The sequence below is a fragment of the Venturia canescens genome, chromosome 3, assembly GCF_019457755.1.
Source record: "Venturia canescens isolate UGA chromosome 3, ASM1945775v1, whole genome shotgun sequence".
Lineage (NCBI taxonomy): Eukaryota > Metazoa > Arthropoda > Insecta > Hymenoptera > Ichneumonidae > Venturia > Venturia canescens.
Window position 1 is genome coordinate 2,336,256 of NC_057423.1, and position 27,678 is coordinate 2,363,933.

Here is a 27,678-nt window from a genome sequence, read left to right on the forward strand (position 1 = left end):
AGAACACTTTCACTGCCAAAGAGCGAGCACGATGGGGTTTGCGAACGCAGCTTATTCGTTTGTCAGACCCGACGAATAAGGCGTTTTTTGTTGCAACGACTCTACTCGCGAGGTGCTCCTTCGACGTCCTAGAACCTGAGCAAATTTCTTGCCCTCTCCTTTCCCTCCTCCGCCGTCACCTTGGACTGGCAATGAGGAAAGAGTTGCTGCTAAATTTGCTCTCTTTTGGATCAACAAATCGTGGCAAACTGAATGAAATTCGTCGATGAAGAAATATTTCGATCGTTCGAACTCTCGGTTTTTTTGACTCAATCGACACGAGATTTGTTGAATGAGGAAACTCGTTTTCTTAGTGCAAAACGCATGAACACGTCACTAGAGAGGATTTTAATGGAAATTATTATTCGTCTAATTGCCATCCACTTTGGCATCGTTTGAACGAGGCTTTTACTCCAGCGATTCTCATCCTGCGTCACTGTCGAGTTGCTCAATTTTTGTGTAATACAAAAGCGTTTGACATTCGAGGCGATTCGAAAAACGAGCTCGATATCCATTGAGTTTTTAAACAAAATTCAGAACCGCGTCGATTCGATTTGCACAAATTTCCAGCCAGCAGCTCCGCTTCGTCAAACGAAATTCGAAGCCGATGGGGCTTTCTACTATTTTCATCCTGTTTTTACACGACTCTAATCGCATGATTACTGCGCGTGCTAAAAATGGAGGATGCTCGTGACGACTGGAATGACCGAGCCTGCAATTAGCCATTTCCATAATTTCAAAGAGAAAATAAAAACTTATCAATTACCGTCGACTTCACGTACTCGTGATGGCAGCCGGCAGGACTTTTGTCAGGAGAATTAACGCGGTGGGCAAGAACATTGGTTGGTCCATTCGATTGGACGAAACCGTAGAAGACTCAACTGTTTTTTCCTTCAATCCAACTAAATCATGAAATACGGAAATAACTTAGCGTAGCAAACTTTTCGGTATAGTTTCAAGGATATTTCAAGAGTACAAAAACATTTTTTTCATGTGAGAAATCCTAATTTGTACACGGTTTATGCGCAAGGTCGGATCGTCGAAATTTCGAAGCTGCGTACAGTGCGGACATCGTAATTATTGTCTGCGAAAAAAATTCCAATTTTTTTTTTTCCATTTCCATATATTTTTCTCCCACATGAATCTATTCGAACTCAAAAAAAATAGGAAAATTCTATATTTACAACACGTTGATGTCATAGAAACGTTTTTTTTCAAACTCGCTAAAAATATAGAATTTCCCAATTACTTCGGGTTTTCACAGGTTCGTATGGAAGGAAAATATATGAGAATGGAAAAAAAAATTGGAATTTTTGTTGCAGACAATAATTATGCTCCCCACATTGTGCACAGCTTCGAAATTTCGGCAATCTCAGACCTTGCGCATGGACCATGTCCAAATTAGTATTTCTCACATTGAAAAAATGTTTCCGTGCTCTCGAAATATGCTTGAAACCATACCGAAAAGTTCGCTACGCTGAGTTATTTCCGTCTATCCTAAAAGCATTGCCGAAAAGAGCCGATTTTTTGACCTTCTAAAGCAGGGCCCCCCTTAAGAGCGAAACATTTTTCCTGCGATATTTTCGTCCAGCTGGTCGACTCGAGCCCAGTTTTTGTTGGAATGTGCAAATAGTTGAGTCCACTTGACAAAAGGACGGTCGAATTCTTCGTAGTTCGATGCGTTCTGTAGTGTCTGCCATAACGGGATGGACCGTAGGAGCATCAGTGAAAGACGGCTTGGTGGGTGGTGTGCGTAGAAACGTAACTTCAGGAACGATCATGAAGCCCACAAAGTCTGAGAGGGTAGGGACGTCGTAAACCAAGCTGCAAGAGTCTCGCAGGAGAGTCACAACTCTCGAGTGAAGCAACGCGCCGAGACGACGACGACGACGACGACGAGCGAGCGAGCGCAGGCAAGCGAACCGAAAACATTCACATAACTCACTCTGCAAAGTCGACATTCGATCGATGTTATATTTCCACCTCCGGTTCCAACAGTTTTCCGCTGTTCTCGATTCTTCTTTTCCCCTATTTTCTTTTTTTCCGTTCATTTGGTGTCTCTCCCCGTTGCTCCATCCCCACGTGTATCTTCGATAGTAAAACCGGCGTTTAGTTCGCGCGAGCGTGAACCAGTATGTTCGTGCGAAAGGAAAAGTGAATGCTCCAAGTTCGATCGCGCTGAGTTTTTGTGATCTTGATACTTTTGTGCCAGACAGTCGAACACGTTCTTCAAGCCGGTGCGATACCGCTCGCTTCGTCGTTTCGAGATTCCCTTTTTTCGTCCTCCAGAATCAGCGCAATATTCTCGTCCTTTTATTTTCTTATTCGAAAATAAAGCCAACAGTTTTTTGGTCAACCAAAAGTAAGCTTCCCCGCGATTATATTGAGATTCTGGTTTGATTACTCGTCAGAGGGTATCGAGGACTCTAATTTCGACGTCAAATATTATAGCAGTGAAAGTGTGACGAGCCCGCAATGATTAATTCGTTATGAATCGAACGACGAGTGCTTGCAGCTGTCTTTTTAGAGTGGGTGTGTGCCTCGAGACTCGATGTTACAAGTGAACGAAAAGAATCGTTCGAAACTTCGTTTTCCTTGGCGAGCTAATGAGCAACGGAAAAATAAATTCATCATTCCATTCTCCTCTTCGATCGCGCTTCGAACACGAATCATATTTCGGACGCAAAACGTCGTTCTGTTCAGCCGGAGCTGCCGGATCTGGGTCACCTTTAAAATCATATGAAAACATCGACGATACCGCTCGACCAAGAACACGCGAATTCGCAATCTCGAGCTGTACTTTTGGCCAAGTCGGGTCGTCGGTGCCTTATATAATCGTGAAGAAATTCCCGGTCGGTCTTCGTGAGAGGAGCTCCTGCGGGTGCCTCGAGCGAGAGGAGCCAACGACTTTCGTTTTTCTTGTCGCAAGGCCGTTCCTCAGCGGATCGATGGATTGCTGAACAATCTTACGTTATATTATTTCATGTGTACGATTATTATATAAATATAAAAATAATGATTTTCGGATAACAATGATATTTTTATTAAAATAAGAAGCGTGCGTGGTTCAGCTTGAAAATTGCGTGATAAGCCTGCGTCGTTTGTTTGCGGGGGGCGCGAAATGCGCCAGTAAAAATGAAAAAACATGTTTGCGAATGGGGACGGTAAATGAATGGAATTGAAAGGATTTAGAGAAAAAATTGTGATAATTATCTTAAAATTCGTAAAGAATGCTACAGTTTTAAAAACAGGAAAAAAATGCATCGTTTGCGTAGATGGAGAGCAAAAAAAGTTGATGAGAAATGGGAAAATGTGTGCATGGGTGCAGCAATGGGATGGGGGACCGAGGGGGAAGTATTTCGAGAAAAAGTCGAGACCGAAATCTCGAAATTGATGCTGCCATTTCAATAGAGAACCGAGTCCGAGTGAATAATTTCGTTGATTTTCTCATTCTAGATAATTGGAGGATAAAAAAGTGGAGGGAACGATAAAGCGATGTTTTCATGACTATCAGCGTTTAACACTGCGCACAACTCGTACAGGAAATACTCGAGAGAGGATAAAGTTGTCTCGGAATTTCGCAGACGTCAAAGGTAACGAAGAATCCGTTTGTTTTTCCATATAATGCACTAAGCTGAAAACGAGGAGGCTGAAAACTAATTAAACGCCCTGGTGAATGTTTCCAAGTAACTCTGGATTTTCTCTTTCGTATGGTAATGAGACGACGAATAGAAACGAGACAAATAAACAGGAAATATGAGTGCAGCTTGCGTGAGATGCTCACTTTGTTAACACGCTCTCACGTGTCATTCACTTGCGAACTCATTAAAAGTAAACACGCGGAGGATGTGGATGCTGGAAAATTGAACGACGTCCCAGTGCTTCGGTTTGCCTCCGAAATATTATTAGTTTGTGAGCCCGGCATTCTTTCGATTCCCTTCTGCATCGATCAATTCTAATAACGAAACGTTAAAAATGAAGAAAAATTAAAATCGTGATGAAAAATTGAGGTAGTTCATGCACGATTTTCAAGTTTCAAAGGGTTCGTTTTATTGGTTGTTTGGATAAACGTGCTTAAATATGAAGAAAAATGCACAGGGTTGTAAGGGGCTATGCGTAAAAAATTGTTCATCTTTCCATATCACGAATGACGTTGAAGTTTGCAACGTTTTGGAGTCCAACGAAATGTTCTAAAATACTCTTCAACAATTCCAGAAATTCTTCAATTTTCTTTCCTACCGAATGCGTAATTCACAGTTTTCCAATCTACACCAATGATTTCGTCAAATAAAAAATTCGAGAATTATGAATGTTTTTTTCGTTAAATTCGTTGGGCCCGAACGTCGTTGCAAACTTCAGCGTCGTTATTACGAACGAACGCTTCTTACGAAGTCTATGAAAAAGTACGCAATAACAATGAAGTATACAACGAAGGTTTGGAAAAAAATTCGAGACGATTGTCTTACTAGTAATAAAGTTTACGTTAAAGATTCAACGAAATTGGTAATGAGCACTCGTACAACCTCACATTTGCTTATTTCGGGATTTCGTTTCTACTTGGCTTGGCCCATTCCTGTCACAGTCTTATTATTAATACTTTTTTCTCGATCCACGTTCCGTTGTCTTTTCCCTTTGCGCTCTCCAATGCGATTTTTGACATAAAAAACTGTGGTATTTTCGTCAGAGACGAATGAAAGTTGGCGTTCAGTTAGCGATGGATCCCCGATTAGTCGATGGCTTGTAATTTCATTCGCCTAAAGATAAGTTGAAATGATCCTATTTACAATTTCGAATTAATAACTCTGACATTAATTAAAACTGATAATATCATTAACTAGGGAGTAAAAATCAATACAATTTACATTTAAATAAGATTCTTCGGGCCACTTTAACTGCACCGGTGAGATCATCGACGAATTTTCATCGTCGATGATAATTTCCGCTCTCACACTACACAAATCTCGACGGCTCGGCAGACTTTTTTCGCCCTACTCCGCGAGCCCCTAATTCTACCAACGAGAGACGTAGCACACCCATAGAAAGAAACGTTCAAACTCTTTTTCCTCGGATTCCTGCAGTACAGTAACGACTAGAAAATTCATCAGGAATAAAAATGATGAAAGCGGATAACAGCAGGAATAATGACTCGATAATGGGTGCAATAAAGGCGGATTCAATTCGCAGGCAATAAAGTGTAACTTATCGTCGAGGGTTTGCTCTCTTCGAGCTTCTTTTAGCACCATCATAATTATTGTAATAATGATTATTAGCGAAATCGAAAAATGGTATGGAGAGTAACGCCACAGCGTGATATCCGCACGCGTGCCGCGCCTGCCCAGATGCATAATGTAATTCGAGCGGAAACAGCACTTTCGTCCCTGATCTAATGAGCTAACGAGAGACCCGACGAGACTCGCGGGAGGAAAAGACCCAGACGCTTGGGAAACGAGGATTATTACTCTTCCGCATTACTAAGTCATGCTTCAGTATGAATAAACAGACAAACGTGCACGCATATGCGAATGCAGTGGTCGAGTAGAGGCTCACCCACGAGCACAATGAGGGACGAAGTTTGCTCTCCGCTTATGTGCACGGCGCTCAGTGCACACGTACGGAAATACTTTTTCTTCCGAGGAAACCGATTTATACTTTTTTTCTATTATTTATGTATTGGAAAGTCACGAGAATTGGCCACGTGTAAGAGCGTTGGGAAGAAAATAGACGTCGTTACTGATGTTTGCGTGGACGAGCGGACTCGCTATTTAGGAGAGAAAATTGGGCGATTGGAGGATCGAACTCTTGGACCGGCACTGGTAATTGCTTTGGCCCTGGGGACCTGGACGCTCGCTCTGTGTTCGCCAGACTCGATCGATCCCTTCGTTCCAACGGTCATAGGTCAACGTTTCGACGGACTCCCTTCCCGCCTCGTTAACTTTTCTCTTATTCGAGTCCCGGGGAAGACACCGAGGAATGGGCCACCGCGTTCACCTTCGATTTCTCATCATTTGGGAGCTTCGATTAGAAAAATTATTCAGAGGGGAAAAAAGAGGCGATAATCGACTATAAATGTTGACGGCTGCTCGTTACAGTGTCCATGCTACGAACTAGAGCTATAAACGTGACAGTCACGACAGCTCGGCTGCTCTTCCTAAAAGCACAAATTGGCGGGAACGAACACAGTGGAAAATAATGTTGAGGGTGTTGTCATCGTGGTCGGAAAGAATTTGAACAGGTAGCTCAGTTACAATGTTAATGGAATGGTCGATTGAAAAATTCTAACGTAACCGTGACTTTCGTGCAAGAAGAATCGACAAAAAATGCCGGTAACGATAAGCGGAATACGGGAGCAGGGGCAGGGCAGGGGAAAAACGTTGAGTGCAGAAGGAGTCGACGTTTTACCGCGATCGAGTACTTTCACCTTTCCCCAGTTATGAGATCACCGTCTCCTTATTCCGTTGCTCGGGACTCCCCTTCCTTGTGGGACCGAAGAGCGGAGGACAGCAAGGAGGGGAGGGAGAGATCGTCGAACAGCCACGCCAGATTACATGTTTTTATTTCTGCGTGCGTAAAAACAGTCAATCAATGTAGCCATCTCGTAACTCGCGTCGAAAACTTCCGAAGAGCGGGTAACGTTGATTAAAGTAAGAGGTTTGTTGAGTCAGCGCGAACGACTTTGATAATGAGAAAATGTGATAATATCGTCGCTGTTTCAGAGCTTCGAATCGCAGTTTAGAAACTCGCTTATTTGGGGTGGGGATTTTATGCTGGAATGACTAAAAATTCGAACAGCTGAAATCTCGAGCTTGTGCGAATGATAATACGGAGACAGATTAATTCGACCAGAGCTTTGAATGACGAAAATAAATAACGACGAGTAAAATATCGTTTTTCCGAATATTCGACCATCACTCTTTCGATTCATGAATTACTGCAGTCAGAAGTACTGTGAACATTCACAATTTCGAAAATATAATAACGAAAAACTTGATATTACTGAGGTTGAAGTACTGAAACACGAAAAAGTCGAACGATTAAAATGGCGAAAGGTTAGAAAGTCGACCGATTTCGCGGAGGTGATCTCCAATTTCAAACATCGCCATTTTGATTTTCGTTCTTTCGGACCATCGCTATTCCGCATATCCAAGCTTTATAGGCTCGAAAAATTCACTTTCGATTTTTTCCTACTCCATTTTCAAGTCTGTCCATATAAAACAACTACTCTCCATCTTGAATTCGAAAATCTGAACTATTTTGACGTTCGTGTGGTCTGTTGAAATTGCATTCGAAATGAAAAATATGGAAAAATAGATTTTCGAGTAAATACGAATTCAAAGAAGGAATATTCGGTTAGGCACGTAATCTGCTAAATAGTCGATCGGAAATAAGTAATTTAAAATTACTTATTTAATTAGAACATTTAGTTCTAACTAAATATTAACTAAACATTACTTAGAACATAAAAAATTTCGAAATATCGACCGTTCTACAATTTGATCGAATCCTACCCGTTGCAGATACAAGGAGGATGGTGCGACCGATCCGATTGGAGGACTGAGCGTGCGTCGACGATGTATAATCTCCCCGGGAAGCGTGGACTCGAGAAAATTCGTGCCAGACCTCCTGATGCCTCCTGACATTGCTAGTGAACAACGGAGGAGAGCATTGGCCGAGGGATTGCTAAGGAGAGAGAAAATTGATGCGCGTTAACGAATCGATCATCAGAAATGGTTTTGAGTGCAATAGTAGTGACGTCAGCATTGAAGGGAGCGATAAGCCTCGTCGGGACCGGTTTGTGGTTGGTTCCACTGTTGATAGCAGGATTGTCTTATTATCGGTACGACCAATTGGATCCGGAGAGTCGTCCCATAAACCGATATCCGTTGGAGGCGGAGTACGATTTCGTGGTGATCGGTGGGGGCTCAGCGGGCGCCGTTGTCGCCAGTAGACTCTCGGAAATCCCGAGTTGGCGAGTCCTTCTGTTGGAGGCAGGACCGGATGAGAACGAAGTGACGGACGTGCCCTCGCTGGCAGCTTATTTGCAACTGACCAAGTTAGATTGGAAATACAAAACGGAAGCGACCGGAAAATCGTGCTTGGGCATGAAGGGTGGAAGGTGCAATTGGCCGAGGGGGAAAGTTCTCGGTGGCTCCAGCGTTCTCAACTACATGCTGTACGTCCGAGGCAACCGACGGGATTACGACCACTGGGAAGAACTGGGAAACCCGGGATGGGGCTACGAGGAAGCTCTTTACTACTTCAAGAAGTCGGAGGACAACAGAAACCCGTATCTGCGTAACAGCCCTTATCACAGCACCGGTGGCTTCCTCACGGTCCAAGAGGCACCGTGGAAAACCCCACTGGTCGTCGCCTTCGTCGAGGCCGGGATGGAATTGGGCTACGAGAATCGCGACATAAACGGCGAGTATCAGACCGGCTTCATGATCTCACAGGGGACGATAAGACGAGGGAGCAGATGTTCGACGGCAAAAGCTTTCCTGAGGCCGGTCAGGTTACGAAGGAACATTCACACCGCCATGAACAGCCACGTGACGAAAATCATGATCGATCCTTTGAGCATGAGGGCAAAGGGCGTCGAATTTTATCGGGACGGAAAGAAGCAAGTCGTCTGGGCAAAGAAGGAAGTCATTTTATCAGCGGGCTCGATCAACAGTCCACAACTGTTGATGCTCTCTGGAATAGGACCCGGCGAACACCTTCGTCACATCGGGATACCGGTCCTCAAAGACCTCCCGGTCGGTAACAACCTCCAGGACCACGTTGGCGCCCTAGGGCTGACCTTCCTCATCGACAAACCGGTGGCCATCGTCCAGGATCGCCTCCAAGCCGCTCCCGTGACGATGCACTACGTCGCCAATGGCAGAGGCCCCATGACGACACTCGGAGGCATCGAGGGCTACGCTTTCGTCAACACGAAATTCGCCAACGAGTCTATCGACTACCCGGACATACAATTCCACGTGGCACCTGCCTCCATCGCTTCGGACGGGGGCGCACAAGTGAAGAAGGTTCTTGGTTTGACCGACGACCTTTACGACACTGTTTTCAAACCCATCACCAACAAAGACGCCTGGACGATAATACCGCTGCTCCTCAGGCCAAAGTCACGCGGTACCGTTAGACTACGGAACTCTAATCCGTTCAAAAATCCGCTCATCAATGCCAACTATTTTTCGGAGCCCCGCGACATCGCCACTCTCGTCGAAGGCGCTAAAATCGCTCTCAAACTCAGCCAAGCTAAAGTTTTCGAGCAATTTGGCTCCAGGCTCCACAGAACTAAACTCCCGGGCTGCAGGCATCTCCAATTCGGCTCCGATGCCTACTGGGAATGTCACATCAGACACATGACCATGACCATTTATCATCCCGTGGGCACTGCCAAAATGGGACCTCCTACCGATCCTGAGGCTGTCGTCGACTCCAGTTTAAGAGTTTACGGAGTCCGGGGGCTCAGAGTCATCGACGGCTCGATCATGCCAACCATCAGCAGCGGCAACACGAACGCTCCGATCATCATGATCGCCGAGAAAGGAGCCGACCTCATCAAGAACGATTGGCTCGGAAGATAACGATTCCCTCGATCGCCTTCTCCTCCGACGTCAACTCAATCAAATCTCGTTACAATCAAACTTAACTTTTGTAAATCAAACTTTTTATATCGCGATTCGCACTATTTTTCTCTGATGCTGGAAGAAGCGCTCTGTTTGCGCTGATGGATCTACCGATTCTACGCGACTCAATTTACCCATCCACATGGCTAAAAAACGACCACAACCTAGAACTTTGTACGAACAACCGTGGGCCAAGATTCGTCGGGACTGAAGATAAGTGGAGGAAAAATACTGATATACCTCAAAAGTGCGCTTCGTGCTAAGGAGTCCGAAACTAGTCCAGCCTGGAGACGTCCAAGTTTGCAACGTTCGAGTTCAACGAATTTAACAAAAAATACATTTGCAATTGACCAATTTTTCATTTCACGAAATCATTGGTGTAAATTGAAAAGCTACGAAGTGCAATTCGGTAGGGAACAAAATTGTAGAATTATTGGAATTGTTGGAGAGTTTTTTGAGATTGCAAACTTCAACATCACTCCAGCCTGACACAACAATTCTTCAACGGATTCAACTGTACATATGTAAACTTTTATCGCTGTAACCTCGTATAACGGGAAAAGAAATCTTTCGCGTGCCATAATCGGTTGTCCCAATGAAAAATCGTCAACTATCCGACCCTCGTGAAAGATTAACGGAAAAAATGTCCTCAAGTATTCCTTCAGGGAAAAGATTCGCCGTGAACGAGTCTCGGAAAGCAACAAGCGATGACTCTGCCCACCCACCCGCTCCCCCTGTTCTAAATTATGTAATCAGTTTCAGTATGTACATATTCGTAGTATAGCACGTGTGAATAATAAAGTAGAAATGGGATGAAGCAAACGACGGATAAGTGAACCAAATGTGTCCTCGCCTCGAATACCAACCACAAAGAGAGAAAGTTCACTCGATTCTTACCTTGAACAAATTTGTTTCTTGCTAAATGAGAGGCTCGATCGAACAAACGGCGATCGGGCTCCGGCACAGGATGCACTTGATTCTCGCAGCGAGGGCAGACAATTAGTTTTAATAAAAAAACGTATCTCTATGATTTGTTGTATTTGTTGATATAGTTGATAGGACATTGCTTGACAATAAAACTTTTTTCACGAATTTACAAAAGAACGTTTGTTTCCATTATTCCCGCGGAGAACATAATTATCCTTGGATGTGGTAATTGATCATTTAGAATGCCAGATAATTAAAAGTTGATAATTGATGAACAGCTCGAAGAATCTTTGACTTCCGAGGATTGCACTGGTGGGGCAATGAATGAAAAAAAAAACAATAAAAATTGCATTGATACGTCTTTTGCCAAGAGACTTTGAACCCACTCAACCTCGAGTAAGAAACTTTGATGGGATGATTTTACATACGAACTTATCCGATTGATCATGACTTTGGAGCGAGCCAACTTTTTACGAGGCGAGTCGAAAGATCATCGTTGCACGATCAAATTGTTTACATCTACAGTTACCTCTGTTAACATCCTCTCAATTTTTCGATGAAATACCAACGGAGCGAGTTGATCGTTTGAAAAAATCGAACGACCTTGGTAACCTGGTGCGAAAAAAGTGGCTAAAGGTAACTGTTGAGGATAAAAATATGAAGCTAGGAGCAGATTATGTAGTAGCGTGAACCGATGGGAGGGAAATAGACTGAGAAAAAAATTGTTGATTCAATAATAACTGATGCTATTGGAAGAGTTTTCATCGTTTAAGGCAGTTCATGCACGAAACGATTCTCTTAAGAAAGTCTTGAAGCTTACACAGAGTTTCAATGGGTAGTCGACTGACATAAATTTTAAAGGGTTCGTCTTTGATTGGGTATTAAGATGAACGTGTTTAAATATGAAGAAAAATACACAGTAACGATGAAATATATAACAAAAGTTTGGGAAAAAATTCGAGACGATTGTCACAACGCTGAAGTTTGCAACGAAACGAACGAAAGAAACATTTGTAATTCACCAATTTTTTATTTCACCAAGTATCGGTGCAGGTTGAAGAACTACGAATTGCGAATTCGCCAGGAAATTGGACAATAACTGGAATAATTGGGAGGTTTTTTTTAGATCACTTAGTTGGACTCCAACGTTGCAAACTTCAGCGTCGTACGATTGTCTTACTAATAATAAAGATTACGTTAAAGATTGAACGAAATTGGTAACGAGCACTCGTATAACCTCACATTTGCTTATTTCAGCATTTTGCTTCCTCTTGGCTTGGGCCATTCCTATCACAGCCTTCAGTCTTTTTATTTATACTTTTTTCTTGATCCATTCCCCTTCGAGCGCTCTAATGCAATTTTTTACAAAAAAAAACTATAGTATTTTCGCTAGGAACGAATGAAATTTGGGGTTCAATCAGTAGTGATGGAACCCCGATTAATCAAAGGCTTGTAATTTCATTCGCCAAAAGATGAGTTGAAAAAATGTATCTACAATTTCGAACTAATAACTCTGACATTAATTTAGAGTGACTATATCTTTAATTAGGGAGTAAAAAATCGACCCGATTTAGACACATATAAAATACGATTCTTCGGACATGATCTACCTTAAGTGCAATGTTTTCAGAGATAATGAATCTGCAGTATGATCTAAGACTCTTGTTGGTTTAATCATATTTAACCTTGTGCAGATCATAAGTTTCGTTGACATCTCGTAATGCCACATTTCGTTGTTCCAATGACTTTTTTTCTCAGCGCAATGACGAGTATGAAGAAGCAACCGTGTTGAACGGCACGTGGACAATGTACTAAAAATATTTTGGGCTCTCGAATACGTGATGGACAGCAACGAAATAAAAATCTCGCGAGTGAATTAAAATCTCGATAGTCGAAGACACGACAATTTTCCAATCGCGATAAGAAAAGCTAATCGAAGTTTCGTTGATGCGAACGAAATCAGGATTTCTCGGCACGATTTAATCGCGTCACAGCGAAGCTCCAACAATGGGGAGCGAACGAAATCGAGGTGGGGATGGGAATCAAGGTAGAACCTGATTTAATACATAGCCAGCGTACGTAAATCGCATGTATAATGACGTCGACGTCTCGTGCTCAAAGCCAACCGGTAATCTCTCCCTCTGCTGTCTCTTTTTCGTCCTACTATCCTGTCTTTTTTCCCTCTCTTTCGTCGATTGTCTAATATCCCAAGCCCCCCGAGTAAATACAAAAACAGAAGTGCGGCTACGACGAAAACCGGCGTGGGGAAGATTCGATGTGACATCTGCAGGGAATCGCGACTCGTCACGTAGCTAATGAAGTCACCTCCATATAAAACGCATCGAAAGAGTGATAGAGAGCGCTGCACAGAGGGAGAAAGAGACGCGAGAGTATAAATACGATGTGCCGAGGTTTAATCGAGGCAACCCTCGTAGTAAAACAGTCCGATCGTGTTACGTCTCCAAAAGAATTTGACGATGAAGTCAGTCGGTTCAATTGGTTGGTGTTCCTTCGAATTCGTCCTCCTTCTTTATCTGTTCGTGTTTTTCGGAACGTTTACAACGACGGTCGAGTGCCAAGAGATCTGGCCATTCGGTCAACGCGATACGTACCGCGATCTTTACGGTAGACAATACAGCTTGACCGATGTTCCGAAGAACGCTGCGGGTATCATAACCGGCGGAATAAACTTTTTGATCCAAGGCCTAACCGCCCAAGAAGTGCCTGACACAAGTGCAAACATAGTTTCCGGTTCTAGTTATGATTTCATCGTAATTGGTGCTGGAACTGCCGGAGCAGTTATCGCTTCGAGGCTCAGTGAGATTAGCCAAGTTTCGGTCCTCCTCGTCGAAGCTGGTAGCGACGAGAGCTTCCTCATGGACGTACCGGCGCTGGCTAGCTTCTTGCAGTTCAACAGTGACATTAATTGGCAATACAAAACAGAGCCATCGAACGCGTATTGTCTCGGGATGCAAAATCACCAGTGCAAGTGGCCTCGGGGCAAGGTGATGGGAGGCAGCAGCGTGCTTAATTACATGATCGCGACGAGGGGCAACAAAAAGGATTACGACCGGTGGTCCCAGCTAGGAAATTATGGATGGTCGTGGGAGGAGGTTTTGCCGTACTTCAAAAAGCTCGAATCACTGGGAATTCCAGAGTATCAAAACGATACTAAATATCACAACGTTCGGGGACCGATGCACGTTGGATACCCGCCGTTTCAGTCTCCAATTGTCAAGGCTTTCGTCCAAGCGGGCAAAGAACTTGGTTGGGACGAAGTCGACTACAACGGGGAGCAACAGACCGGATTTTCCTTTCTCCAGACCAACATTAAGAACGGCATGAGGATGAGCAGCAACCAAGCTTATCTGCGACCGATCCGACGCCGTCCGAACCTCTTCGTTTCCAAGAGAAGCCTCGTCACCAAGATCATCATCGATGAGAAAGACAAGCGGGCCGTCGGCGTCGAGTTTTTTAAGGGGAACAAGCTCGTCAGAGTCTGGGCGAAGAAAGAAGTCATTCTGAGTGCCGGAGCCATCGGATCACCCCAAATATTGATGCTCTCTGGAATCGGACCTGCCCAACACTTGCGGAGCTTCGGAATCAAGGTCATTAAGGACTCCGCGGTCGGAGAGAACCTTCAGGACCACATAGCCCACGGGGGCCTGGTGTTCTTGCTCAATCAACCGGTCAGCCTCTCCATCAACGATCTAACCAATTTTGGAATGCCGTACATGCAAGACTTCCTCATCAATCGGAAAGGGCCCATCGCGGTACCCGGTGCCGCCGAGGGAATCGCTTTCGTCAACGTCGACGACCCGTCAGACCCCGAGGACTATCCCAACATCGAATTCCTCTTCGTCAGCACCTCGGTCGGGACGACCCCTATATTCCGCAAAAATTTGAACCTCGACGATGACTTCTGGAAGCAAACTTTTTCCGACATCGATAGCCAGTACTCGTGGACCGTTTATCCTATGCTACTCAGACCTCGAAGTCGCGGCAAAATTCTTCTCCGCGATGCCGACGTCCGCACGCACCCCAGAATCATACCCAATTACATGAGCGACCCGGAGGACGTCAGGCTACTCATCAAAGGTGCCAGGCTCGCGATTCAGCTTGGTAAAACCAAGTCGATGCAAAGGTTCGGCACACGATTCCACGACACACCGATGAGCGGATGTGAAACCTTCAAATACGACTCCGATGATTACTGGGAATGCACCGTTCGCAGCCTGACCATGAACATTTATCATTACTCGGGGACCTGCAAAATGGGGGCTGAAGGTGATCCAGATGCCGTGGTCAATCCGAGACTCCAGGTCAGACGATCCTTCTTTTTATTCCATCTTTCCGATTCGCTTCTTTTTCTTCTCATCCCCGCTCAGTTAACGAGGTCACCCCGTGTATGGCGCTCCAATTTTTTCGAGTTTTTTCCCGATTTCTTAGCGACGAGGAATAAAAACATTGGCTTTTGAAATTTGAAGGCTTTGTTTAGTGGTATTTCGACTCTATAATAGAATTTTTCAACTTTGATATCTCGCGTAGATTCGGTGTAAAACCACCGAATCCACAGGAACCCACAAAGGTTTCTCCAAGGTCTCCACGATTCCGGGGGATTGGTTTATCCGAGATCAACGAACCAAAGATCGTTTTGATTTGCAAAGCAGTGGCTGTCGTCTGAACTAAAATCATACAGAAATATTAAAAATTGAAGTATTTTCGGGCTTTGAAAGATCTTCGAAAAGTGAAATTTTGGGTTTCGAAGCGCGAAAATCCTTCAATTTTCAATATTTTTGTATGACTTTAGTTCAGGCGATAGCCACTGTTTTACACTACAAAAAGCTCTTTGGATTTTGAATCTCAGATAAACCCGGAATCGTGGAGACCATGGAGAAGTATGTGGCTTCCCACGGAGCAATTTTACACCGAATCTATCCGAGATGGAGTTAAAAAATTCTATCATAGAGTTTAAATACCAATGAATAAACCCTTCGAATTTCAAAAGTCCATGTTTCTATTCCTCGCTGCAAAAAAATCGCGAAAAAATCTCTAAAATCCGGCTGCCACACGGGGTGACCCCCTTAAACTCAATGTCAAAGTACTTTCCCCGAACGGATGCTCGTCCACGCCCATACTTTGGTGCTACTGGGTTCTGCTTTACCATCCCTATATTCGATTTTATGTTTATTCAGGTTATTGGAATTCGAGGACTGAGAGTCGCGGATGCCTCGATTATGCCAGAAATTCCGACTGGACATACCAACACTCCGACGCTTATGATCGCTGAAAAGTTGGCCGATATGGTTAAACAAGATTGGGGTTATCCGATCGATCGCTTGCTGTAGAATTGCTTTAATTTAGAAATTCTTCGGCTCTAATTATCCAATCTCGAGCACTTTCCATTGCTCCTCCGCTCGAGTTGATGAACTATTCATTTTCTTTCTTTTGTGAGTTCGACTCTTTTAGGCTTCGTACAAATTTCGCGAAGAAATTATCGACTAAAAGACACTAAACGCGAGTCGTTACCAAACTCCAATTTGTAAAAAAATTGGTTATTTGGCAGCGACTTGGGACTCGAATTTTTCGGGGGAAGTCAAAAATTTTGAAATCTTTTTGTGCCTCCAAGAATTCGTCCCTTTTCTTCGATTTGTCAACAGTTGATTCTCCGTCTAAACCAAACCTAATCGTTTCCCTAAAACCGTCCAAACGGCGACGATTGCTCGTTATTAATTGTAAATAAATCTCACGCACGCACGATGTCTCCGCAAGGTTGGAAACGTGGCAAGGAAAGTACGTCCTGCATTACTACGACGAATTTATCGAACGACCCATCCGTTTCAAAGAATGTGCAAATAAGCAGACTCAATTAAAATAACAACCGAGCAATTATCCTGATTGCAGCTCCGAACGAACAATTTGAATCTCGAGGATGACTCAATGACATCATTTATGGATCTCATGAGACTACCGATTACGTGCTAAATCCACGGTTCCGGGGTACACGTCGCTGAAATTTGCAACGTTGAAGTGTAACGAATTTAACGAAAAAAAAACATTTGCGATGCACAGATTTTTATCTCACGAAATCATTGGTGTAGATTGACAAAACTACGAATCGCAAATTCGGCGCAAAATTGGAGAATTATTGGAATCGCTGGAGAGTTTTTTTACAGATCATTTCGTCGGGCTCCAACGTCGCAAAAACTTCAGCGTCATCCGGGCTATTTTATTCGTGGACAAAATATCCGTGGCAGGACAACCCTGCATGAAACACTTGCCATCATCACACGCACACGGCTATCATCATCATCAGCATCATCATCGTAAGCATCATCATCGTCACCATCCGCGCACTGTCACATCAGAGCGTAACCCATGATATGAAACTATGAGCTGAGCTCGACGAAGACGGAAAAAATTGGGCAATGACAGGATGGAAATCGTAGTTGCCGGAGCTTACTTTTCGTTTTCATCAAGTTCACGAAACGTCGAAAAAGCATTGTATATATTGGAGTATATAAGAGTGGGGGGCAGGGCTGGCGCGTCCGTTTCGTTTGAATACTCTGCGTCGAACCGCTACGACTCGTGATTAGTACATGGCTCACGGATCCCTGGACGACGGTTATTGAGTCCACGAATGAAAAGTCGTGATACCGAAACGGCGATGCGAAGAGGAAATTCGTGAGCGAGCGACTGGCTTCGTCAGAAAAATATTCCGTTCTGTCATCGCGTTCGACGATTCCGGCGTTTATGAGTTTCGGAAAAAAACCGGGACGGGAAAACCCAACTTACCTGAAACAAAAAAAGCGAATGGAAGGTTAGCCCAAACACGAAATTACTGGCGCGACGTTTTATATGAAAACGGCTCGGGAACGCGAGGATATAATGCATGAAATTTTTTTTTTAATCGTACGAAAGACGACGTGGAACCGTCTCGGAATACCGGTAATTCTCGTCGGCCCCGTTCATGCGCTCAACGACGAAAGTTTCGAGGGTTCGATCATTGCACTATTTATTGTTGAACGTTTCGTCGGAAATCGGTGAGTCTGCGGCTTGCACGCTCATTCATAAACGGCAAACTTCGACTCACGAATGTAAATAATTGTTGGTTAGATAGCATTAATAATGGTGATAATCAAAATAAATAATTGTAAGCTTTTAGAAGGTAAATAAATCCAAGTTTATGATGAAAAGGCTTATCTTAATATACTCGTTACCAACCACTAGCTTCCATTCGAAGTGAATGACCCTGAAGCTTCCAAAGTTGGAGTCCAACGAAATGATGTAAAAAAAGCCTCCGATAATTCCAGTATCTCCGATTTTGTTCCCTGCCGAATTTGCAATTCGTAGTTTTTCAACCTGCACCGATACTTGGAGAAATAAAAAATGGCTGAGTTACAAATGTTATTTTCGTTGGACTCCAACGTCGCAAACTTCAGCGTCGTAAAAAAATCGAGTTGTTGCTCTCCACGTGCAATTAAGCATCGTTAATTCCACGCGACACGAGTGGGCATTACGGGTGCAGTTGAGCGAAACATTACTGGACGATGCTCTTGTCCAGCAGAAGTCGAAGACAAATGTAAATCTGAAGCCGCAGTTCCGATGTTTTTGCTCAAATAAACGAAAGCTTGAAAACTCTCAAAAGAAAAACTGTATCTTGAAATCTTGAAAAATTGTAGCCGGACGCAAAGTTTTTGACCCGCTCGGGCCGCGCGCTCCGGATTCGATCTGCCAAGTTCTATGCGCCTATCGTTAGACAACAACGGCCGAGCTTTTCCGAGCTCTCGTGGCATGAAAATTTTGCACGCTGCGGCAACCGCGCGAACACTTTGCTGGGTACAATTCGTTGTTTAAATATCTGCAGACCGCAATTGCTTCTAATTTATTAACGAAATTCCGAGTATGTAAATAAAATGTTGCAAAAAATATGAACAGGAAAGTCTAAAAAGCCACCGTCATATTCAAGAATATAAAAATTTTTTATCCTCAGCGTCGAGCGGCGACCGTGACTCTTGATTATATATCGGATTGATTGAAGAATCATTTCACGGAAAAAATCATACTTTTATCGTAACGAAATGATTTTTATCGATTTTATTGTAAATAAAAGAAATAAATATAAACTCGTGATGATCGTAATTGTGATTGAAACTTCGACATAAACGAAACGTGAGGAATGGAAAGCGCACGTACGAGTGGATGAAAAAACGATGTTGACAGTGTTCTGCCTGAGGATGGTAGTGGAAGAATGAAAAAATTCGTTCCAACTTGTGGCGCGAATCAGATCAACTTTTGTTTCCCATCGTGACAATCGACGCGAATTTACACACAAACAGGTTTGAGCAACGATGCGACCAACACTGAATCATGTTACAAGGAAAAACATTAAGTTCCAACAATAAAAAGATGCTGCCTGTACGAGGATCGAACGGCTCTGAAAGTATACAGTTGATGCAAATATTTTCTAAAAATAAAATTCACAGCCATGCTTCTATACGGGGGTGCGTCAAGATTAATAAATAATGTGGGACAAACAACGTCAGGTCAACAAAAAATTAACTGACGACGCGACACAAATATTCAAAACGTTGGATTCAGCTTCGGCTTTGAGGAAAAATTGCTCAATTTGGGTGGCGAAATATTCAACGAATCGGGGATTTAGGTAAAAAAAAATCTCGTGCTCCGACGATGCCAAAGTTCTTGAGAAAAAATAGATAAATATTGGACTTCGTCTGCACATCCCACTCGCCAAAATTTCGATTCCAGCGAGTCTCGAATTCAATGAAAATTCAATTTGTTGTCTAAGTCCGTCCACGCGCTTTTGAGAAACTTCCAATATTTTTCTGCATGATCGAGCAGCTCCAGGATCGAAAATACGCAGCGTCGAGCCAACGAGATGCCCGTTAGAAATTTCTTTTTTTAGCTTCCTCAAGAGCTTAAGACCGCTTTGTAAAAGTTGGAGGAAAGTGTACTCTTCGTAAGGAAAAAAGGAGGGACTCCGCACAGAGGAGACCCCCGCCTTTTTTTAACAGTGTGTCCGTACGTCGCCGATATTACGCGAGCAAAATCTCGAGAAAGTGCATTTCTCCGGTGGATCGAGAGACGCGTTGGCCCATTCAAGTTCCACACAAAGTATAGTTGGGATTTTAGCACCGGAATAAAACCGAGAGCGGTTCAAACGCCTCGTAGAGTCTGCTCTTAACGTTAAAGCCATTTGTCAGAGGCGAAATTACTCGAAATTAAGTCAAATGGAACTCTAAAAGTAAGTCTATTTTTTGAACGATCTCGAGGAGAGTGAGAGCAAATTGGAGTATCGAGGAGTTCGACGTACGAGGTATTCATTTTATTTCCATTTTATCGCACACTGAGAGAAAAAATTATTGAATTTGAGAACACGTATTTACTTATTAAATCAAAGTATTATTTCGATTATTTATTTGTTGAACCAAGCGAATTGCTGGTGATTTGAAAACATATTTTCATGGACTATTATATCATTATATTAAACTCTTATTTAATAGTATCAATTAGATGCATGATAGATTTGATTAAATTTTTTTTGCTTGGATTAATTACATTTATCGCATCAAAAACATTATATTATTTGAATCTACAAAACGACTTCAATACGAAATTGCTTTTTTCGGAAAAAATTTGTTTCTTGCAATGAATTCATCATTATTTTCTTTCTAAAAATATTTTTATTAAAATAATTAATCTAATTGTTAACTGTTAATCTAATTGTTACAAATAAATAATCGGAATAATACTTTTCGTAACTTATAAAATTCCTTTTTATTAAGTTTATATCTAACAATGTCGTGGTAGTCTAGTGGACAGCGTGCGTACTTAGAAAGATGTAGGTAGGTAGGTAGGTAGATCGGTATCGAATCCTCATGCGGGTTGGAATTTTTCTTCGATTAAAATGGTTTCAGAGATGTACCATAAACTGTGATGACCATCACGGGCAGTGAAAAATAATTTTGCAATTGATAACATAATATAGTTAAAATGCATAAACAATACAATATAGTTAAAATCATGGTTCATAAAAAGAATAAGTGCTTCAAAAACATGCATGTTTTGAATCATAAATGTGTTCAAACTACATATTACATATAATTGATCAAAAAAATTGTTAGATTAAAGCAACTACTGTTATTGAAACAAAAATTTATGAAATTGACTGAAATAAATGAACCAAGTAAATTATATGAGGGAACCAATCTAATATGTTTTGGCGAATAATTAAATAAATGATTTTTTCGCTTCAAAATTACATTTTATTGGTTCTAGTAATTTATTCTCTTAGCGCATAAATCGAAAGATCCAAGCACCGGCTCAACGCCGAGTATTAAAAGTAAAGCGGGCGTGACCAGCCTCCGGTTTCTTTTTTCTTCAATACCTTTTTTGCCTTGTTTTCGTGATACTTTAACGACTCTCTTCGCAACGGTATTCGGTGTTCGTTGGTTCGGCCGATGAAAAAAATCGGGATTCAACGTGTTCTCTCATCGAGTCACGCAGCGATTCGGAGATACGCGAGGTCGGTACTCGGGTTTGTGGATAAAAGTAACGAACGATTGGAAGTAGCGAAGAAACGAGATGAAAATTGGAGTGACAAACGTCAGGCTCGGCCGAATATAGTTTTTTGCCTGCGAAATATTGGGCCACGTGCCCCGTCGTCGACGAGTGAAAATCCGGGTGCGACACAGTCGGGAATGAAATGTCTCAGTTTAATCATTGCTTTACAAGAACAATTATGACTGGTCGAGGAATTAAGGAGAAAAGACGTGGAGCAAAGATCAATGAAATAATGAAAGCTCATGGCTCGTAAATCGAAGTGACGATGAAGATAATTCCGCGGAACGCCCCGACATGTATTTTTCCGAAATGCAACATCAGCCATAAAACGAACACTGTTTCCTCGTTATCGAGACTCGAAAGAGAAAGTCCTTGTGATTGAATTTTTATGAGGTTTATGAAACCCGAGTAACAGTTACGAGATACGTTCACTTCGCATAGGACGATTCGTATAAATGTGAATCGGTGCTTTTGACGAGCACTAAATTCGAGAATAAAATCGAGGGAACAACGGCCTCGTCGATTGGGATGCATGCGTTTTCTGACTTCCGTTCAACTCGCTCTTTCCGCGCATAACGATCGTGAAATTACAATGAATGGGACGGAACTCAAGACACGGGGAAACGTTGGAACAACACATTTCTTGTTCAATATTATTCAGTTTATATTGCTCGGTGATAACGAATCAAATCGGTATTGAAGAAAAACGTATGAGGAAGGAAAACAAATGTAAAATAATCACACGGTTTCACTTGGCACAATAAAAAATCGTACACATTTTTCATACGATTGTTTACCCATTTCGACTCTGTCGCGCGTTGGTAAACCAATGTTTTCACAATATTAATAACAAGATTCGTCATCATTACGGGTAAAAATATCATAGCAATTATCAAGTCGACTCGAATATTTTGCAATTACATTTTCAAGAGGATCGACGCGAAATTCAAAATGAAGTGTAAAAAAAAATCAGTTAAATTTTCAGACAGTTTAGGAGCGTCGTTGCTGAGAAAAATCAATAACAATTTGGGCCAAATAGCATGTAACCTTGTGAAAGTCAAGACAAATTCAGTGATATCTCCGTTAATAATGATGCTAAAAATATGAAATTTTTTGGGCAACATGAGCAAGGCTTGCTGAATAACGTCAATTTTTTCAGATTTATTAGGAGAGCTGCTGAAATAATATTAATAATAATCTGTTTCCCGTGCAGTTTTTTGAGACTAGGATCGTCACCGTCCGTGTTTTCGACTGAGCTTTCGCCAGTTTTTCGTCTTTTTTTCTCCAACTCTTCTTTAAAGTGTATGCAACATTGTCAAACTGTAAACTGGCCTAACTTTTGAAAGTTACAGGTCATAACTTTTGGGTAAAAAACTGTTTCCAGTTCACTTTTATCTTCTCTCGTTCAGCCGAACAAAAATTACCGAACGTGTATTGACAAATGATGTATTTGTACTGATTTTATTTGTACCAATCGGAAATGCAATTTCATAACAAACATTATTCGAAAACATAACGAAGTCGTTGCTGTTGGCATGATTCTTAATAAAGACCTGTCAATCATATTGTTTTGCAATATCGATGAATGGGAAAAACGAGGAAGAGAACTTTAGAAGTTTGTATATTAAAACTGATGACTGAGATGATCGAATACTCGTTGAGCAATCACAGTAGAAACGTTGAAAAGTAATAAAACGTAGATTCTTTGAAAAATAAATAAATTAGTGGATTACGAAGCTGCTTCGACTGGTGAAGCTGAGTTGAAAAACAAGCATAAAAGATGAAAAACGCTTTTTACCATTTGGATAAGCTTGTTGCGGGATCTAGCTGTCGGGGATGATGAAGCGTGAGGGGGATACTTATGCACGGAACTGATGAACTGTTACCAACTGTTTGTCGTCAAATTATCGTCGTATTTCGTGTCATTTTTCGAACAGAAAATCCACATCAATTTAAAATAATATGCATTTTTGACAAAGTTATGGTTACAGGAATTATTTCTATTTGTTCATGACGTTATTTTCGATAATTTGTTAGAGATCAATTATTGCAAGACGAACCGGCAACAAGGTAAATAATGATCCATGATAATGCGCTTGGGTTGGCAGCAGTCTCGCACAGCTGTCGTATACGCGCCCCATTTCTAACCTCAAAATCGAAGTATTTGTTTCTTTAAAATCGAAGCGTTTGTTCGCTAAAGCAGAGAGCGCTTGTACCGTCTGCGCTGTTGCCATGATTCCGAAGCCTCAAATTTAGTGTGCTTAATTTTTGGAAAAATTCGTGATTATAATAATCAGTAATAACTCTGAATCGGTACTGTAAATGATTATTTTCAAGGCACCAAAAGTTACTTCGATATTCTATATAACCATACCTGTTTTTTCAACTGTGTGGCATCGTTTTCTCGGCAGGAATATATTATAATATGCTGAAAAATGTTTGGAACATTCCCATAAACAGAATGTGACGAGCACACCAACTTTGCGATTTTTTTTTAAAATAACTGTACTGTGGATCGTTTTGAAATTTGACAAAAGTTGATTAGTAAATGGATAATAAACGTTCACAAAAAATGTCATCTCAGTCACGTCGTTTCTGCCCGACCCCACAACAACCTTTTGAATATTAACGTTCGTTCAACTGTTTCAGCACGAGGAACCATGTCCTGCGCTATAAAATTGGCGATATCAACGTTGATACTATCGATATCGACAGCATCGAGTTTCCCCACGTTGTTCGAGAGTGCGAAAAGTGATTTGGAGAGGCCGAGCAAGCTTTTCGACAGCCCTAAAAGCGGTTTCAGTATCGACGATACGCTACTGGACGAGATCAAGAGTTACGGTCTGGTAGGGAACGACATAAGGACAGTGCCATGGCCGGTCCACAGTAAATATGATTTCATAGTCGTTGGCTCAGGCTCCGGAGGCTCGTCGGTGGCGAACCGACTCTCGGAAAATTCCAAATGGAGAATTCTCTTGATCGAGGCTGGAATACCCGAAAATCTAATAGTTCAAATACCCGTGACGGTGAGCACTTTGCAGCAGACCCCTTACAACTGGGGCTACAGAGTTCAACCGCAGAAAAAAGCCTGCCTGGGGATGAAAGACCGTCGTTGTACTTGGCCGAGAGGCAAATCACTGGGTGGCACGAGCAGCATCAATTACATGATTCATAATCGCGGAAATAAATTGGACTACGATGAGTGGGCGGAAGATGGTAACGAAGGCTGGTCCTACGAGGATGTGTTGCCCTACTATAGGAAGAGCGAAAGATTCAGGGTCCCAGGTACCTTTATATTTCTTTCGTTAATTTTTTTTTGCTCCGCCAAATTGAAGTTTGCTCTCGTAATATTCTCAAATCTTGTTAAACTCGTAACATGCTCAAATAACTGTAGGGGAGACCGGGGCGAAATGGAATACTGAAGAAAATATTGCGCTTTGTCTATACCTTACTCCTAAACCAACCAATAAATGGTCTGTCATTTTTTGCAATTTTCAAAAGAACGTAAAAACTTGTTCCGAGGTGAAACGTAGCCGAAATCTGTGAAATTTTTTTTTCAACTACCGTTGCAATCTTGTTTATTGCATAATCCAGTGAGTTGTACAAAAGTATGACGAACAAGAGAGAAAAATCAAGGGACTCGGTACAGTCTGGGACAAGTATACATTGACAGCACTGTCGCCTGCTGACCCGAGGCTCGCCGAGACTATACTTTCTCTGAATAAAACGATTCACGGTGGTGGGGGTAAAATTGGCATGTAATTTTGTTGAATTATGAAACTGAGGAGTCATTTCGCTAAAGATACTTTGAAAAAACATAAAAAATTAAAGGAGCGAAAAAAATGGAATGATTTTTGAGCACTCTGTTTTGCTGTAGTCTCCCCTATCAGATATTGGCTCCGAGTAAAAAATAATGATAGTATTCATTATTCCGGATGAATGAAACGAGGAAATATTTCCAGGCAATTATAACTCGAGCTACCACGGAAAAAATGGTCACTTGTGCGTGGAACACGTGCCATATCACTCGCCATTAGCGACAGAGTTTCTGAAAGCTGGCAAAGACCTGGGCTACGAGGTAGTGGATTACAACGGAGCAGAGCAAATTGGCTTTTCGTATTTGCAAGTGAACATGGATCGGGGTACGAGATGCAGCGCATCGAAAGCTTACTTGCGAGTGGAGAGACCGAACCTGGACATTGTAACGCAGGCTCAAGTGACGAAAATTTTGATCGACGAGAAGAAGCGAGCTTACGGTATTGAATACAAAAAGAAGGGTCGGACGGACAAGGTGTACGTGAGGAAAGAAGTCATCTTATCGGCGGGAACAATCGATTCGGCTAAACTATTGATGCTTTCGGGAGTGGGACCGAGCGATCATCTCGAGGAACTAGGAATCGAGGTGATCAAGGACGCCAAAGTGGGTTACAACCTCTACGAACATCTTGGCTTCCTCGGGATCACTTTCAAAATAAATGCGAGTGTAACTTTGGTCCTATCGCGAGTAGTGACAAATCCAAAGAATTTTATCGATTATGGTCTTCACCGGAAGGGACCGATCACACTCCCCGGAGGTCCCGAATCGATCGCGTTCATGCGCACTAAATACGCACTCGATGAGAGGCCTGATCTTGAATTATTATTCATCGGTTCTTCCATCGCCGCGGACAACGGACTCAGCGTGTACAAAGGCTACGGAGTATCGGATGAGGCGTACAAAAAGGTTTATAAACCCCTGGAGAACCGAGATGCTTGGACCGTCTGGCCAATCGTACAAAACCCTCGAAGCCACGGCCGCATAAAATTGAAATCGAAAGACCCCTTCGAGGCTCCCATCATCGAGGGCAACTTCTTCACTCATCCAATCGACGTGGAAATTTTACTCGAAGGCGTCAAGCAGGTCATCAACATCTCCAAAACCGAGCGTTTCCAAGCTTACGGCAGTCAAATTCATAAAGCCAAAGTTCCTGGATGCACCAAATACGCTTTCGGCTCCGACGACTACTGGCGATGCGCCATCAGACATCTACCGGCTACGATGAATCACGTTATCGGCACTGCCAAAATGGGCCCGGCCAGTGATCCGGACGCCGTTGTCGATCCACAATTGAAAGTTCATGGGATCGAACGTCTCAGGGTCGTCGATGCTTCCATCATGCCCAAAATTCCGGTCGGTCATATAAACGCTGGAATTTATATGATTGGCGAAAAAGCAGCTGATATGATCAAAGAAACTTGGTCGTGAAAACGCACCTTAATGCTTTCTACAATAAACTCAATACTCGAAGCACTCGATGTGCTCCTCCAACCATAAAAATTACGTTAAGAAAGTATAAACCATTGAAAATATACTTGTTAAGGCTGAAAATACGTACAAAATGTATTTAAGATGTAACATTAAACGAATTTTTGTATGTACGCGATGAGTGAACATATTTTTTTACCCTCGCGATAGTGATCATCGAACTGAAGACTTTTGTCACCCTCCCAAACTGGCCTTGAACTAAAATTTGTTCTCGAAGCGACAGCGACTTTCACGAACGAACGACAACGGCAAAAGAGTAATGCTGATTTAAAAAATGTCTAAGCTGGAAATTCTCAAAATAATTCGTCGAAATGAAAATATCGATATTGTTGGAAGTTGGTTGAGAAAAATGCGAAGAGATATCGATGAATATGAAAGGGGGAGTAAAAATGATTTTTCTTTACCTCCCCAAGTTAAATAGTTCAAGCAGTTGAAAAACCATGGTGAACGTGAATTAATGAGGAGAATTATTTGAAAATGCTGATTTCGCACATCCAGACGTGACGATTCTGACAAGTTCATTATCATTGAAAAATACAATTATCATGAAAACACATCAATTCAAAAGATAATGCAATTGATTGGAAACACGAAACAGACATAAAATATTCATTGAGTCAAACATTACAAGGCCACAATATCGAGGGGTATTTTGACGACGCTGAAGTTTGCAACTTTCGAGTCCAACTAAATGAACGAAAAAAAATTTGTTATTCACCAATTTTTTTATTTCACGAATCATTGGTGTAGGTTGAAAAACTACGAGTTGCGAATTCGGCAGGGAACAAAATTGGAGAGTGTTGGACTCCAACGTTGCAAACTCCAGTGTCATGGTATTCTGAAGTTACCTCATTTAAACATTTATTAAAGACTAGTCCATTGATACTGGAACACTTGATGCTAATTATTCAAAATAATAAATAACATTCCCCTAAATATGAAAGTTATTTTGAAAATTTTTCAAGTTGGCAAGCTATATTGTAACTCCATGTCTGTAAACCGAGATGATCTTTCGACACATTATCCCAAGAATGTAAATAATTTATACAAACGATATTGATACTCAAATTAGCATACGAACAGGTGTTATCAACGCTCAGCTCGAAATCAAATTGGCCACAAATACCACTTCAATGTATTAAAAAAATATACTGTCCGTACAAGCGTGCAAATATTCATTGAATAAAGACACGA

The 27,678-nt window shown here is 42.2% G+C and overlaps 4 protein-coding genes across 5 annotated transcripts in view; 3 read left to right on the top strand and 1 right to left on the bottom strand.

Annotated features, from left to right (window-relative positions):
• Flo2 (flotillin-2) overlaps positions 1–27,678 on the bottom strand; it is a 121,352-nt gene that overhangs the window by 78,322 nt on the left and 15,352 nt on the right. The window lies entirely within an intron of this gene.
• LOC122407864 (glucose dehydrogenase [FAD, quinone]) lies at positions 1,959–10,760 on the top strand. Its single transcript, XM_043414332.1, has 3 exons — positions 1,959–3,026; positions 3,496–3,632; positions 7,554–10,760. Exon 3 carries the CDS (start codon positions 7,764–7,766, stop codon positions 9,624–9,626), a length of 1,863 nt encoding a protein of 620 aa, XP_043270267.1. The 5' UTR covers positions 1,959–3,026; positions 3,496–3,632; positions 7,554–7,763; the 3' UTR covers positions 9,627–10,760.
• Positions 12,932–17,791, top strand: LOC122407855 (glucose dehydrogenase [FAD, quinone]-like). Its single transcript, XM_043414318.1, has 2 exons — positions 12,932–14,917; positions 15,791–17,791. The coding sequence occupies exons 1-2, from the start codon at positions 13,073–13,075 to the stop codon at positions 15,941–15,943; spliced, it is 1,998 nt and encodes a 665-aa protein (XP_043270253.1). The 5' UTR covers positions 12,932–13,072; the 3' UTR covers positions 15,944–17,791.
• On the top strand, positions 19,508–26,597 carry LOC122407859 (glucose dehydrogenase [FAD, quinone]-like). Its single transcript, XM_043414324.1, has 3 exons — positions 19,508–19,932; positions 23,829–24,464; positions 25,142–26,597. The coding sequence occupies exons 2-3, from the start codon at positions 23,840–23,842 to the stop codon at positions 26,422–26,424; spliced, it is 1,908 nt and encodes a 635-aa protein (XP_043270259.1). The 5' UTR covers positions 19,508–19,932; positions 23,829–23,839; the 3' UTR covers positions 26,425–26,597.